The 14,070-nt window shown below is 41.2% G+C and overlaps 1 protein-coding gene across 2 annotated transcripts in view; it reads left to right on the top strand.

Moving 5' to 3' along the window:
- sema3fa (sema domain, immunoglobulin domain (Ig), short basic domain, secreted, (semaphorin) 3Fa) overlaps positions 1 to 14,070 on the top strand; it is a 49,631-nt gene that overhangs the window by 23,108 nt on the left and 12,453 nt on the right. For both annotated transcript variants that reach the window (XM_031843134.1, XM_031843125.1), the window contains exons 3-9: positions 5,411 to 5,571; positions 5,658 to 5,720; positions 8,060 to 8,179; positions 9,541 to 9,630; positions 10,788 to 10,881; positions 12,134 to 12,253; positions 13,918 to 14,057. In XM_031843134.1, the coding sequence (XP_031698994.1) occupies positions 5,411 to 5,571; positions 5,658 to 5,720; positions 8,060 to 8,179; positions 9,541 to 9,630; positions 10,788 to 10,881; positions 12,134 to 12,253; positions 13,918 to 14,057 (788 nt within the window). The remainder of the gene's footprint in view (positions 1 to 5,410; positions 5,572 to 5,657; positions 5,721 to 8,059; positions 8,180 to 9,540; positions 9,631 to 10,787; positions 10,882 to 12,133; positions 12,254 to 13,917; positions 14,058 to 14,070) is intronic.

Genomic DNA, 14,070 nt, shown 5'->3' with positions numbered 1-14,070 from the left:
CAGAGAGTGACACAGTTCAGAGGGATCACATCAACAGTTGGACAGACTACAGGCCCAGTTTACCAGCAGATGTCATTCATATTCTGGGCCAGTCGTAGGAACGGATTGAGTTTTATCCAACAAAAAAGATTGTGAACAAACCAAAGACAATTCACACACACTAAAAAGAGAAATGCAATTTAGATCTGTCTGCCTGTGTGTCTGGTAGTGATTACAAAGACCTCGCTGGGAAACTTGGTGATACACACCAGATCCTGAGACAGACACTTGTACCCTATCATTGCCGAGTTTAGCAGCTGGTTATAAATTCAACCGTTTAAAACACAATGTCAAGGCTGGGTTTTGTTTTGTAAAATTTTTCTTGGCTTTAGTGGCATGCTCAATTTTGGCCGAGCTGCAACGCACAGGAAGTCTTCTGAGAACATGAATTTGTACTGAAAATAGAGCGTATGAGCGCTTTGAGGTGGACTGTTATCATGCCTTACTCCTTATCTCACCATGCCGCAGGCATTATTTCAAGGGAAATGTGTTTTCGCATGTCTCATCTTGCAAGGCTGTGGCATTTCTCCTGATTGCCACTTCATTTTCACAGATCAAAATGGCATGATGAATAGAGTTTATGTACAGTAGAACTCTAATAGAGTCATTGTCTTTTAGCTGAAGGGACATTTAAATGTACTTTGGAATGAGTCCCATTTACTGTAGATGCAGTCTATATATGATTGTATACTGTATGTCTCATGCATTATGATTTCCTACAATGCAATTTTATGTAGTTGAACTACAGGGCTGCATACAAAAAGGGTGCTGTGATGTCCATACAGCGCTCATATCACCCACCGACTGATTTTACGCTTTGGCCCAACCACTGCTCTTTAGATTACCAGTTCATTACATTTAGTTATCAGGGATTTGCAGACCTCCATGAAAATATTTCTTCCTTTTCATGTAAATTTCAGCAAATATCAAAATGATTAAAAGATGTCCAAACCACAATTGGGTGTAATTTCCTGCCATGTTTCAGGAAAAAAAAGATAATTATTGTATTTTAAAAGTGTTCAACACAGTTTATTTGAATATCATTTTTTAAATAAAATTATTGTGTTACTGCCAAGAAAGGTGTTTTTTTTTTTTTTGTTTGTTTTTTTATCAGTAATGTCATAGCTACAAAATATTCTTCCCAAATTGAAAGTACAACATGTTTCTATGCATTCGGTTTTGATAAAGAGTTGAGTTTGGTCCTCACTGGGTTGTTGTTTTTTTCATGAAATGTGGATCATTGATGACATTAGGTCCGTTTCAAAAGTAATAGATATTGATCCAGTGATCCTGAATGGAGCTAGACTTGAGGAGAGGGAGGAAGATGAAAGGTTGTGGACACTCAAAGTCAGTAGCTGCTAACTGATAATGTGATTTGATGAATGTTTATTTGTAACATAGTAGGTTATCTGTCTGTCTGCCTATCTAGTCTGTCTCATCTGTCTTTCTCGCCACTCTCATTGAACTTTTCAGCGACCTAACTGCTGTCGGACTTGTGACAGCCAGTCGCCACCAGCAGGCTCCCATTCAGATGTCATTGAGTGTGAATCTGAGTGTAGAGGTGATGAATGTGGGATGTCAGCTGGTGATGTCTGGTGTCCCTGAAGCTCCAGTATCATTGGACGCTGGGCCTGCCAGAATAGCAAGCTGGCTGAGTGTGTGGCGGACAAGCAGTTAAGGATGGAAAATGAGACGGGGCGTTCATGGAGAAAGAATGGAGATGTGCAGTTTTAGGATGTTTTTCTGTGTGTGTGTGTGTGTGTGCTGTTTTTGTGCAATCATAGATTTGAACATATGACACCCAGGGGCTGTGATTCATCATCATGTTGCTGTCACTGCCTGCACCCGTGTTCTACTTTACTGAGCTCATGCATATGTGCTCTGATCTAGGGCAGGGTGATAGTTCAAATCATAAAAGAATTAATTTTTGTTCTGGTTGATTAGGCAACATCCTTCCTTGCTGGTGGTAAAAACATGGCGGTTTAATACTAAAGCAAAAACTAATTGAGATTGTTGTCTGTGTCCTCTATGACAAATACATTGCATTTCCTGTGAATTCTTCACAATAAAAGCAACCCGGTGTTTCACCGGTTGAATGCTTTTAATGTAAATTAGCTGCAGTAAGAAATGTTTTTATTACACCGAAAACACGTCAGGCAGCGGCGAAGTGCGGCTCCGCGCCATAGTTACAGTTTCCTGCGGCATGTTCATAGTTTTCTGGTTGCATGTTGTCGTTATCCTAAACTTTAATTTAAGTGAGTGAGCTGCAAACGATGAGGTTGAGGTTGATGTTAATGCGATACCATTATAAACAGTGTTAGGAGTGGTAGGGGGTTATAGTTCTCCTTTCCCTTAACATTTTGGACTGCTTTTTGTTCAGACATCATAATGATGTGTAGTTAAGCTGTGTGTTGACAATAGGATATCACTAATAGGTGTGCGTGCTTCCACTGGAGTTATCTAGCCAATTTCATAATTGGACTCAGCTGCACAACAGGTGAGTGAGTGCTGAGTGGAGTCAGATTCTGAAAGTGCAACTCTATATACTACTGCTTCACACCTTTCCATCTCATGACATTTTGTGGAAGCACTGTTGTATTTCGGAGACCCATCTACCAACAACCTAAACTGAGCAGAAGTAATGTTAACAAACCAAGACGGAGCTTGCAGCTCACGGGGTCAGAGACCAGCGCCGTCGAGGTCTTGTCTGATGGACCTGCTAAACTGCTAACCCACGACCAGCCTGCTAACTCCGTAAACTAACCCACCTAGCCTTAGGAATCAGTCCAATACATGAAATTAAGCCATCTCAAATGGATGAAGAATTAAGTTCCATTCTATTCATTCAGCAACTGGGTAGTTTGCTGACTAACATTAGCTTGTTAATTATGCTTTGATGCTAACCTTATGAAACATAAAAAGCACCACATGAACTGCTGGGCTTGGATGCTAATTGCTATGCCCACTATTATGATTAGGGTAAGGTATGAGTGCAGTGGATGGTCTATTATTGCAAAATATACAAATAACGATTCTGACTTTTGAAATAGTCTAAGAAGTAGAATTGACAGTAAGGCTCCAGGCTCACTGTTTTTCACCCCCATCCTGAAACATTATTTAAACCCGAAGTAAATGAAAACCGTCAAAAATTCCAAATGTTATCCCTTCACTTTTATTGTCATCTATAGTGGTTACTTACATACAAACGCATAATTCAAAGGGTGAGAAAAATACATAATTGTATTTAAATACTTTTATTTAAAAAATCTTGGCAATAGTTGTTTTAATTATGAATTATAAGCTGCTTAGAGCTAGTGTTAGGAAGTCAAACAGATCATAATTCCCTCTCTAATTCTTTTATATTGCTGTGAAAACATCCGTATGAATTCAAGTTTCTCGCCAAAAACAAATTTTTTGTTGCCAACATTTAAACACATGTTGGCGTTGTGATTTACCTTTGCCCAATCCTGCCAAATTTTTACTGAATGCCTTGAACACCACATAATGCAAGTCAATGCAATCTCTGTTACCGTTGGCTGTACGTACAGTTACAAGAAGGAATGTGCGAGGGAGAGACCTTACTGTCTGCAGAGAAGCCTGTCCCTGCAATTACTCTGAGCAGCATGCATGGCAATAAATTACAATATAATAAGTATCTGATTTAAGTTGTTTGTTCCTCCGAGACTTATTTTTGACTTGCAGTTGTGACAAATTGCATATGTGAAGGAGACATATGTCTCCTTCACTCATGCTGAAGAACATCCACACCGCCGACTTGTGTGTGGCTGTGACGGTACTGAGAGCTGAAACGAGTATTAAAGCTACTGTATGTGTGTTTAGAGGCAACTTATGAGAGTTACATGGTTGACAGGCATGTCTACTCCTATTTACTACCCCACTGCTTGCCGTGATGCTGCAGCGTGACTGCAGCATTTCACAGTTCCTGAAGGAGCTCAGAACGCAAGCAGCTGAGAAGCTTTCTGGCAGAGGATTCATGTCAGTATTTCAAAATGTCCTGTGCAGATGGAGAACATCATGTTGCCTTTTATTCCCAGGAAATTAACATGACATTCTGCTTCGTCCTGGTCAATAAAGGCTGTTTTAGGGAGTCTCAGACTTTGCCGAGGAGAACAGTAGGAGCGTTTGTCTGGTCCCATTGAAGTAGAACATGAACAGGTCCTCTATCTGGTCCTCTAGTTTTCCCCCGTAAATAGAACGGCACAAGTGGAGGCTTAACTTTCTCAAGCTTCACTTTCCCAAGCATAGCTGTGAAAGAGAGCAAGAGAAAGAGAGTCGTCCTATCAGATTCTCTTAACAGCTCGGTAGGTAATGAGAGGACCGGGAGAAAAACTGCTTTCCGTACACCAGATCTCCATTTATCTCCCAGCACACCCCGAGTGTAACTTAAACTCACGCTTACCCACCAGGGATCTGCTCAGAGCAGTATGTGAACCATTAGAGAGAAGTTTCATGTCTAAATAGTTTTAACAGTCATATGGAGGAAAGGATGTGGCAATGTGTTGTATATGATATGGTGTGAGACTATGCCTTGGAGTCGTCGGCATCTTCTCTGCTGCAGTTGAAATGGAGAATTTGCAAGAAGGGATAGTGAAAGCTATCCTCTTAACCACAGCGCCATGGGGGGGGGGGAAAGAAGCCATAGTCAGACTGCCAGGTCCTGAACATCATCTATTTGGCTTTTTTTAATGAAAGCCATGTTCTGTGATGCAACTCAGGTTACCAATAATTATGAAGCATCCTGTGTGGGGAAAAAAACAGCACAGGCTAAAATGATTATGGTCATTTTGAGTTTTCTTGACACCTTAATGCTGTCATACATCAGAGAGTGATTTATGGTTCGTCTGTTACCATTCAGCTTTGACTCCTGTGAGATTTACTGTTTGTCTCCTTGCTTTTGTCAAACCTGCCATAACCAAATCAAGCCTGTCCATAACCTCATAATGGCAGGATGTAATTGTACGGGGGAAAAAGGAAAAATAAAAGGACTGCTTCTGTTAATTTAATTTAGGAGCGTCCGAGGGAAGATTTGGCACACCATTAGCATACTATCCTGACATCAGCGCGTGTGTGCGTGTGTGTGTGTGTGTGTGTGTGTGTGTGTGTGTGTGTGTGTGTGTGGGGTTTAGATTTGTAAATGAAGTGGAAAGAAGATCACCTCCTAAGTGAAAGAATGAAATAACTTTGGCAAACCAAAGGGCGTCTTTGTGCCAAAGAAAAAAGCCTACTTCTCTTGTGGCCGTGTCTGGGGTTTCTGTTTCCCAAATGTATTGTATGTTTTCTGCTACGGTATTATAGGCACAGCTTGTAGGAAAAAAACATTTATTTCTCCATTCTTTCTGTCTCTTTACAGAGTTAAAGTCTACCGGCACAGCTCATCACTTCTCCTTTTTGCTGAACTCGACTGACTATCGGATTCTTCGCATGGATGAGGACCATGACCGCATGTATGTGGGCAGCAAAGATTATATCCTCTCTCTGGACCTGCACGACATCAACAAGGAGCCGCTCATAGTAAGAAATGTCACACACAAAGAATAATCCTGGCTTAGCTCTGCACAGGTTTATATCTAACCAGCTTGTTGATCTCTCCCTGTCAGATCCACTGGCCTGTTGCTCCCCAAAGGAAGACTGAATGTGTCCTGTCAGGAAAAGACACCAATGTAAGTATTCAAATAGTATGATGAAGTGAAGTGCTGAAACAAGTCAATGCCCCGTTTTTCAGTCCTTATTAATTAAGCAAAAATGGCAAACATTTCCAGGTTCCTGTTTCTAAAATATATAGTTTTAATATTTTCTTGTAAATGTATTCTATTTGGGATTTTTAGACTGTTGGTCAGATAAAATTAGCATTTATTTTTTTTTTATTATGGATTAAACAATGAATGAACTAGCCCAAAAATAAAATAAAACTCCCATGCAGGTGACCTCCTGAATATTTTGTAGATTTTCATACAAGCCTTTCAAGCATCAACTCTTAAGAACTGCAAGAGTTACAGACCCCCCCAATGTTCCTCCTACTAATAAAAGCACAGCTGTAAACCATTGTCCCTTTTGACCTGCTGCACATTTAACATCATTTTATCTGGTGATACCCTGGTGTTTAAAATCACAAGTGTGTTTTTTCGTGTTAGTGACATGCATGATTTGAATGTGACACTGGGGTCAGTGGAGGACATTTTAAAGCTCCTTTCAATGTGTGATTTGCTGTGAAGCTCTTATTTACTGTCTCTTCATCCCTGATTACTGATTGCCTACAGCTGCAACCAATTAAGCTTTTGGCAGTCTCCTTCGAGAGCTGAAAACATATTACATGCACCTCCCTACATATCTCGTACATGTTATAGACGTTTCTAATTAATGTTTTAACGTGATCTAATTTTCTTTTTTGCACAGTGATTATTTTTACCCTGTGTTGTCCAGGCAGGCGGACAAAATTAAGCAGCCCCTGGAAGGTACAGGCCTCTCTGAAGTGTTAATACGATTCAGACGTTCAAACACAGCCACCGCCGGTGCAGCCCCCACATGGAAACACATCATGGAAATTCATATACAAACCAGATCATTTTCTTTTGATTTTATTCCCCCCCGAAACACTCTTCTCACACATGTTAGGGGTGAGCGCTGGCAGGAGCGGTGAGCACCAACAGGGTGATGAGGCTCTGGCTAATAACCCTGCTCTTCCCTGCTGGTAGAGAGCGCAGGCGGCTGTTTATCCAACTGGAATGTCCATTTATGCGTGTTTGGTGACCCGCGCCTCTCACAGCCTCTGGCTACGTCGTATTGGCCCTGTGTGTGTGTGTGTGTGTGTGTGTGTGTGTGTGTGTGTGTGTGTGTGTGTGTGTGTGTGTGTGTGTGTGTGTGTTAGAGGTGGGTTTGAAATTTCATCACTAAAATAAGAAATACAATTGGCTACTGGGATACATCGTGGCAATCCTGGCCCACTCTTTAGGGAATGACAGATGATGACAATTCAAAAGCAATTCAGAGGGGATGTCGGTTCAGGCAGGAGGTCAAAGGCAATCATCCCCACTGTGCTCTCTGTGGGGGAGCACAACTGTGCGCTAAATAATACACACAGGCCCACATGCATAAACCCACACACAAAATAAAACATCCTCTCAAACCTCTGACTTGTGCATCTGTCGTGTTGCTAAGATCTGCCAAAATGGCTCATCCCCCATCCTGCGTAGAATCTTTTTTTTGTGCTTAGTACATCCTTTCTTTTTCGCCAGCTTTCACTAGTGGCTGACATGATGGACAAATCTAAACAGATATCATCGGCCTGTACATTTCTGTTGAGAGTTTTGATTTGGGTGGATTGAGACCAGGAAGGCAGACAGCTGGTTGGACAAATAAAGAGATTAGAAAGCTGCAGACCTCGAAATCACAGAGCTGTTTTCACCAGCAGCACCTCTTTGTCTGCAGCCTAAAAAGAAAATTGATCATCTTCTAAATTCACTTACCACTTAGATATTTAAATATGGAAATAAACTACATCAGTGGTGAGATGTTGAAAAGCTCACAACAGGAAGCGTCTCTCTTCTAAAAAAATTTGATTGGATTTTAAAAATCTGTTTTCGAAAAAATACATTTTTCACACAAAAGTCTTGTTTGGTCTAACCAAAATGTTTTTCCAAGTCTGACAAAACATTGAATTGCTTCTACCCTCAGTCCCCATAGCAAAACACTTCACAGCTGAGATGCGCTGCTTTTCTTTGTGTCTGCCATACTGTTGTATGGAAACAATTTTCCCTCCGACAGTGTGGTCTGATGTGAAGCCTGGGCCAAGCCAACACACAGAGCCAGAGAAAAGAGCTGCCAAACACAAGCCATCCAACAGCGGATAAGGATAGATGTGATGGTTTTAAGCCAGGCAGAGAGGTTATTAACCATCAGTGGGACATTACGTATTATGTAACCCTTTTTTTCCCATTGCATTTTCATGATCAGAGTAATGTTTTTAACCTAAATCTCTAATCCTGTTTTTGCTCTCCAACAGGGAGAATGTGGAAACTTTATCCGTCTGATTGAGCCGTGGAACCGGACCCACCTGTATGTGTGTGGAACTGGCGCGTACAACCCCATCTGCACCTACGTGGACCGAGGACGCAGGTCACAGGTAACCAAAGACGCTGCCCAGCAGCCATGGAGACATTTTGACCTTCACTCTCAGGTTCTATCTGTCAATCAATCTCGGGTCAGAGAATCTACTTCTGCTCTTGCTCCTCAGTTTCACGGGCTCTGCTTCTCTTCCATCATTTTCTGCTTCTTACTTTTCATCGATTTGTGCTGTTTCACGGTCTAAGAGACTCAAAGAAAGAAGCTCATGGCCAGTCCTATCTAGATCTCTATTATTGCAAAATTGCTGTTGGTGAGATACCTAAGTGCCACAGCTTAGAGATTGTTGAGAAACCAATCTTTTCTTACCGCTGGGAATAGCATGTTGACAGTATATCTGTAGCAAATAGCCTTCCGTGTAGTCCCCTCCTCACCTGTTTTAAACACAACAGAGCCTGTGGCCTGTCTTTCTATCTGGGCTGAGAGCTTCTGAAAGGCCATCATTACTGATGAAGCCTCTCATCCATCATCAGCCTTGTAGCTCACCCCTCCGACCCTCCCTCCATCCCTCCCTCGCTCCAGCACGGTGGCCATGCAGAGCTGCAGCAGCTGCCTGCCCGGTTACAGTCCATACACTTACATTCACCACTCTGCCTGTCTAGTCTCACTGTTCAACTGGTGGGTTCAGATTTCAATGTAAAGGTCAGTCCAGCCTCTTGTCATTCAGCTTCTCCCTTAAGGCCCAAATGCTATGTTACTTCACACTGTAAAGATTTTCTCCAGCAAGTGTAGATGTAAACAGAAACCAATTGTTCCAAAATTCTTCCGCTTAGTACACGGAGGGCTTCACACATTTTCTGTCCTCAGTTAACTCAACTTTTCCCCTTAACTGCATCAATCTTCCTGCTTTTTATGGTGTTTAAGAGCTCCTTTTTGCAGGGTTACACATTTTGGGAAAAATCTAAACGAGACTGCTGTGATTCAGCAATGTGTCATTCATATATATATATATATCTGTTTTTATTTGTTCTATCCTTCACTTTATATACTGCTAAATGTCATGTATTTTTTTCAGTTGTTTGTCTCAGTTCGGTGCATTTCCTTTTCTTTTTGTCGTTCCTGGCACTGCATGGTTTATGCATGGAGTTTGCAGCTGTGTTTACTTGACACTGATTCTAATCCAACATGGTTACTAAATGATGAACGTCACCCACCAGGCTTTCGTTGCTCTACTTCGAGCACTTTATTTATTAATTTTTTTTAGTTCTTCAATTGGACTTGTTTTTTCTGGTCCTTCGTTTTTGCACTTTCCTATTTCCGTCTTTTGTTTATGTCCTGGTCATCATCAAGTTAAATACACTTTGTTCTGGGCTGTCGAATGTCGTAATGAGATGGCCCACTGTGCCATGTCTCTGTTTTTAGGGGTCCCACTACCTTCAGGCAGCCCAATCTGGAGGGAGAACAAGTCGGGCAGCAGACTACAGCACTACGTCAGAGCCTTTGGAGGCTAAGGTGGGCTGAAGGGAGTTTTGTAAAGGCTCTTAAGTTTGGTGCCCACCTGGAGTACTTTTTCAGTCTCAGTTGGAGTAGTAGAGATAGCACAGCTATCCAAAAAGTAACTGGTTGTCAGACATATTGACACCCTAAAAACATCATGCTGAATCTCCAAAAACCTTTCAAAATATTAATGTGACTAAATATGTTTTTACAAATATTTTTTTGCAAAAAGTTGCTTCCCTCCACCAGTACTCGACACAAGACAATGATTTGTAAAGTTACTATTCTCGTGCTAATGCAGTTTTTTCCATCAGATTTGTACTATGAGTGATGGGATCCAAGATGAATGCAACATTCTCTCCCCATGTCGGAACTATTTTGTTTTTTGCCATGAAATATGTATTTGTTTTTGTCTGTGCTTTTAGCAACAGTATTAAAATCTTGATAGATTATAACATAGGGATATTTTTTCCCAAACATTGATTTTTAATGATGCTTGTTTTGCCACAACAATGAATATAACAGAAAACAATTAAGATTTGGAGGCTTTAATGCTGCAGATAGTACCTATAAGAAAATAACTGTTGTTGGCTGAAACCGTTGATTTGTTTTTTTTCCAAATGATGGTTTTCATCCACACACATTGTTTTTTCTTTTATTGAAAAAAATATGTCCAAGAACGGGTAAAAAAATAACCCAGCTTTGACATTATTCTGCTTTCCCTTACATATTTCCTACCTGTCAGACATCATTAGCCAGCTTTAAAGTAGCTGACAAAACTCCATGTAGACACATACCCAGTGTTGACACAGATGTTCAAGATGTCCTCTTGCACTGTGGAATAATTAATTCTTGTTTGAGCCACTAACATCAGACGCATGGTGGATGAGTTTTGGATTACTCTCAGCATTTTCCTCCACCTCCCCATCTCACAGATAACTGGCTTTTTGTTCCCCTCAGCAGATCCAATATTGCAGTGAGAGTTTGTTTAAAACTGCTTTTAACATCCAAGTATACTTCAAAGTGCCTTGTAAATGCTGCATTCAAAGAATAACCTTCCCCCACAAACACACACCAATGATTCCTTAAACACAATACATCTTTTATCAAATAAGAAAGGAAAACAAGAAAATGATTTATTATGTTTTAACTAATTCTTTACTGTCTTATAGGAATATATCTTCCGACTGGAACCTGGTAAAGTGGATTCTGGGAAAGGAAAATGTCCTTATGACCCCAAACTGAACAGCGTTTCTGCTTTGATCAGTAAGTCCCTGCTTGTTTTTTTTCCCATGTACAGGCAGCTTTAAATAGTGATCCATGGAAAAAGTTCTTTAATGTGTCTTTTGTTTTAGTCTGTACGCTGTGTAAGTATTTACTTAAAGACAATCTCAGTTGGTTGTGAGCTGCCCATAAGGTAATACACTCTGATTAAGTTTCTGCACCAATGAACAGTTTGGGGCAGCATCTCATTTTATTATCAATTAATCTGCCCATTATTTTCTCCATCAATCATTTAATTGTTGTGTATATGAAAGGAAAATTAATTGTGTAAAAAAAAAGAAATTAAAAAAAAAAGGATTTTTTGTTTTGGCTTTTTGTCCGACCAACTGTCAAAAACCCAAAGACAGTCACTTTACGATCATATGAGAGAGAGAAAATGGGCAAATCCTCACAAAGTTGCAACCAGAGAATTTTTGGCATTTTGTGCCGATCATTTCCACTCTAGTACAGTCATAGTTTCATCAATGTGTTCACGGTCAGGCTGATGTGTGTGACCTCATGGGGGTGGGAGGTCTTTTGTTGTCAGCAGCTTACAGGTGGTCAGACATGGCAGTTTATCTGTGACCTCCTGCCCTGCTTGCGGGTGTGTGAGAGAGTGAAGGATAAAACGAGAGAGACCTCGCTATGTCAGCTTAATTCCAGCTGACCTGAACAAAACTGTAACACCAAGAAAATGAGCTACAGGCTGTCCTGCACAGCTGGCAGGGCAGAAACATACCACACTGAGGACAACAGAGGAAGCTGGAGTTCCCGTGGTTTAGGCATTTTTACACAAACTACTTTTCTTACCACCTATGACTTATCAAGTCTGATGTCACAAACATGATGACATTGTGTAAATCCAGCTGTCCTTTGGAGTGTCACTGATTGGCCTGATGAGTGTCATTGCAATATAATTGAGAGGTCAACATTTTCAACCCAGACGTGACACTTCTGACACTAGTGGACTGGGTTTGATGAGATTTTAAGTCTGGTATATCTTGGCACTGTGCTGTTGTTTTTAAAGAAATTAGAATTATCATGCAGAGTAAAGACATCTTAACTCTGAATGGCCACCGCTGCTGTCCGTCCCGCCAGTCTGATTTTGATGAAACCTGAAGGGGTTAATACAACTGTTTAATTAAGTTTCAATGAGAGGTGGATGACAACATGTTCGTTACTAAAACCTGAACATTTTTCATCCTTTGTGGCTTCACATCTGCAACAACCTTCCTTCTTCCTCTGTGACTGACAGATGGAGAGCTGTATTCAGGAGTCTACATTGATTTCATGGGAACAGACTCGGCAATCTTCCGTACTCTGGGGAAGCAGACAGCCATGAGGACTGATCAGTACAACTCCAGATGGTTAAACGGTAATGTCTCAACTCGCGGCCTGTTCTGCAGCCAGCATCATTTCTTTCACTCATCTCTTTCCAGACTGTTTCTAATTTATTCCTCAGCTCTTGAAGTACACTGCTGTAATGATTCTCGCAACTTCCTGTATGTAGCTTCAACACTGCCCTACATATCGCCCTGTCCCTAGACCTATGTGGTCTAGGGATGAGATTGTTGTTCTGTTTCAGCCTGCTCCACATGAGCATTTGACTCCAAGCATGAAATGCACTACGCTAATTGTTGACTGCATGCCTGCAGAGCTTTGACCACAAGGTCAGTAGTGTAGTAGCACAGGCAGATTACTGAATGTCAATAATAATTGAGAGTAGCCTCTGCTTTCTGAACGTGATTGTCCCAGCGTTGTAAATGCTGTTAGGGAGCATTCGGTTGATGTTGCCAAATCAATCACGGCCCCCCCCCCCCCCCCCCCGGTGGCGCTGGCTTCCAGATTTTCCTCTGACCCTGTTGCCCTGACAACAGTCCCCTAGCAGTGGCACACTGAATCGGGACACCTGAGTCCTGCTAATCAGCCATGCGGAATCCCTCGGATGTTTCCCCCTCCCCCAATACGCGGTTCCTGGTTATCCCCTCTCCTGGTTTTTGTTTGTCCCCATTTGGGACCCTGGTCAGTCACAGAGAGGAGGGGCACCCAGCGGTGACCCACTAAGCCAGCCAGTGGGAGCGTACTGTGATGCCATATTAAGCATTGTCACTAGGAAGAAATAAAAGGGTGGGTTCAGGACAGTTATAGTGCTATTCTTGCCTCCAGGCTACTATTATTTAGGTTACAGGAGTATTGAGGTCTGGATGAGACCTCTGCCTCATCCAGCTTCTCTGTGACATGTTTACTGTCGTCAAGTTAGTGAGGGTGTTTGGCCCAATGAAACAGGACTTAAAACCTCACTTGTTTTCATGGATATGACTTCAAGTTCTTGACCATGTCAACATATGTTTCTTGAGGGTCTACTGCTTTCACAGACTCTTAAAGATCTTTCTTAAAAGAATAGTCATTAAAACCATTTTTGTCTGGCTATAATCATTTCTCCTGTTAATCCTGGCCATCAATTTAAGTAATAGGGACCATAATGCACAGACCTAATTCTGCTTCAACATTTATATCAAAGTTTAAACCAATAAATTGCTCAGATTAAGCAGGTAATATCTTACGAATTTTTTTTATTTTTTTTTGTTAAAAGCTCCCTGTTACAGTCCTCCTACCATAGCATGGCAAGGAAAAACAAAGAGGGAACTTAAAACTAAACAGACTTGGAGGATGTCAATTTTATTTGTCTCACTCAGACGGCTAAAGCTTCATAATAGCGTCCGCTAAACTTAAGAATGATTTTTTTTCACTGAACAAGATCCCCCATAATTGACACTGGAAGCATGTAGATGGATCTCTTTATCATGTACTTATGTACATGTTTAACACAGACTTCAAAAATGTGAATCTATGCTTTTTTTTTAAAGGATAAATAAAATAGGACAAAGGTGGAGGTTGATATGCACAACTTTGATTTCTTTAATTGGTTGACACTTCAAATATTGCATTCACACTAAAGCCTCACCTGGGGATCATCACATAATAGCTGGTTGTTGGTTTTTTCCTTTTTTAAATTGTTTTATTCTTTCTTTTCTACAGATCCCACATTCGTCCACGCACACCTCATCCCAGACAGCGCTGAGAAGAATGATGACAAGCTGTATTTCTTCTTCCGCGAGAAATCCTCCGAAATGGGCCAGAGTCCAATGACCCAGTCCAGGATAGGGCGGATCTGTCTGGTGAGTTATCGCA

The sequence above is a fragment of the Anarrhichthys ocellatus genome, unplaced genomic scaffold, assembly GCF_004355925.1.
Source record: "Anarrhichthys ocellatus isolate YVR2014 unplaced genomic scaffold, GSC_Weel_1.0 scaffold1, whole genome shotgun sequence".
Taxonomy (NCBI): domain Eukaryota; kingdom Metazoa; phylum Chordata; class Actinopteri; order Perciformes; family Anarhichadidae; genus Anarrhichthys; species Anarrhichthys ocellatus.
This window is presented reverse-complemented; position numbering and strand designations above follow the sequence as displayed.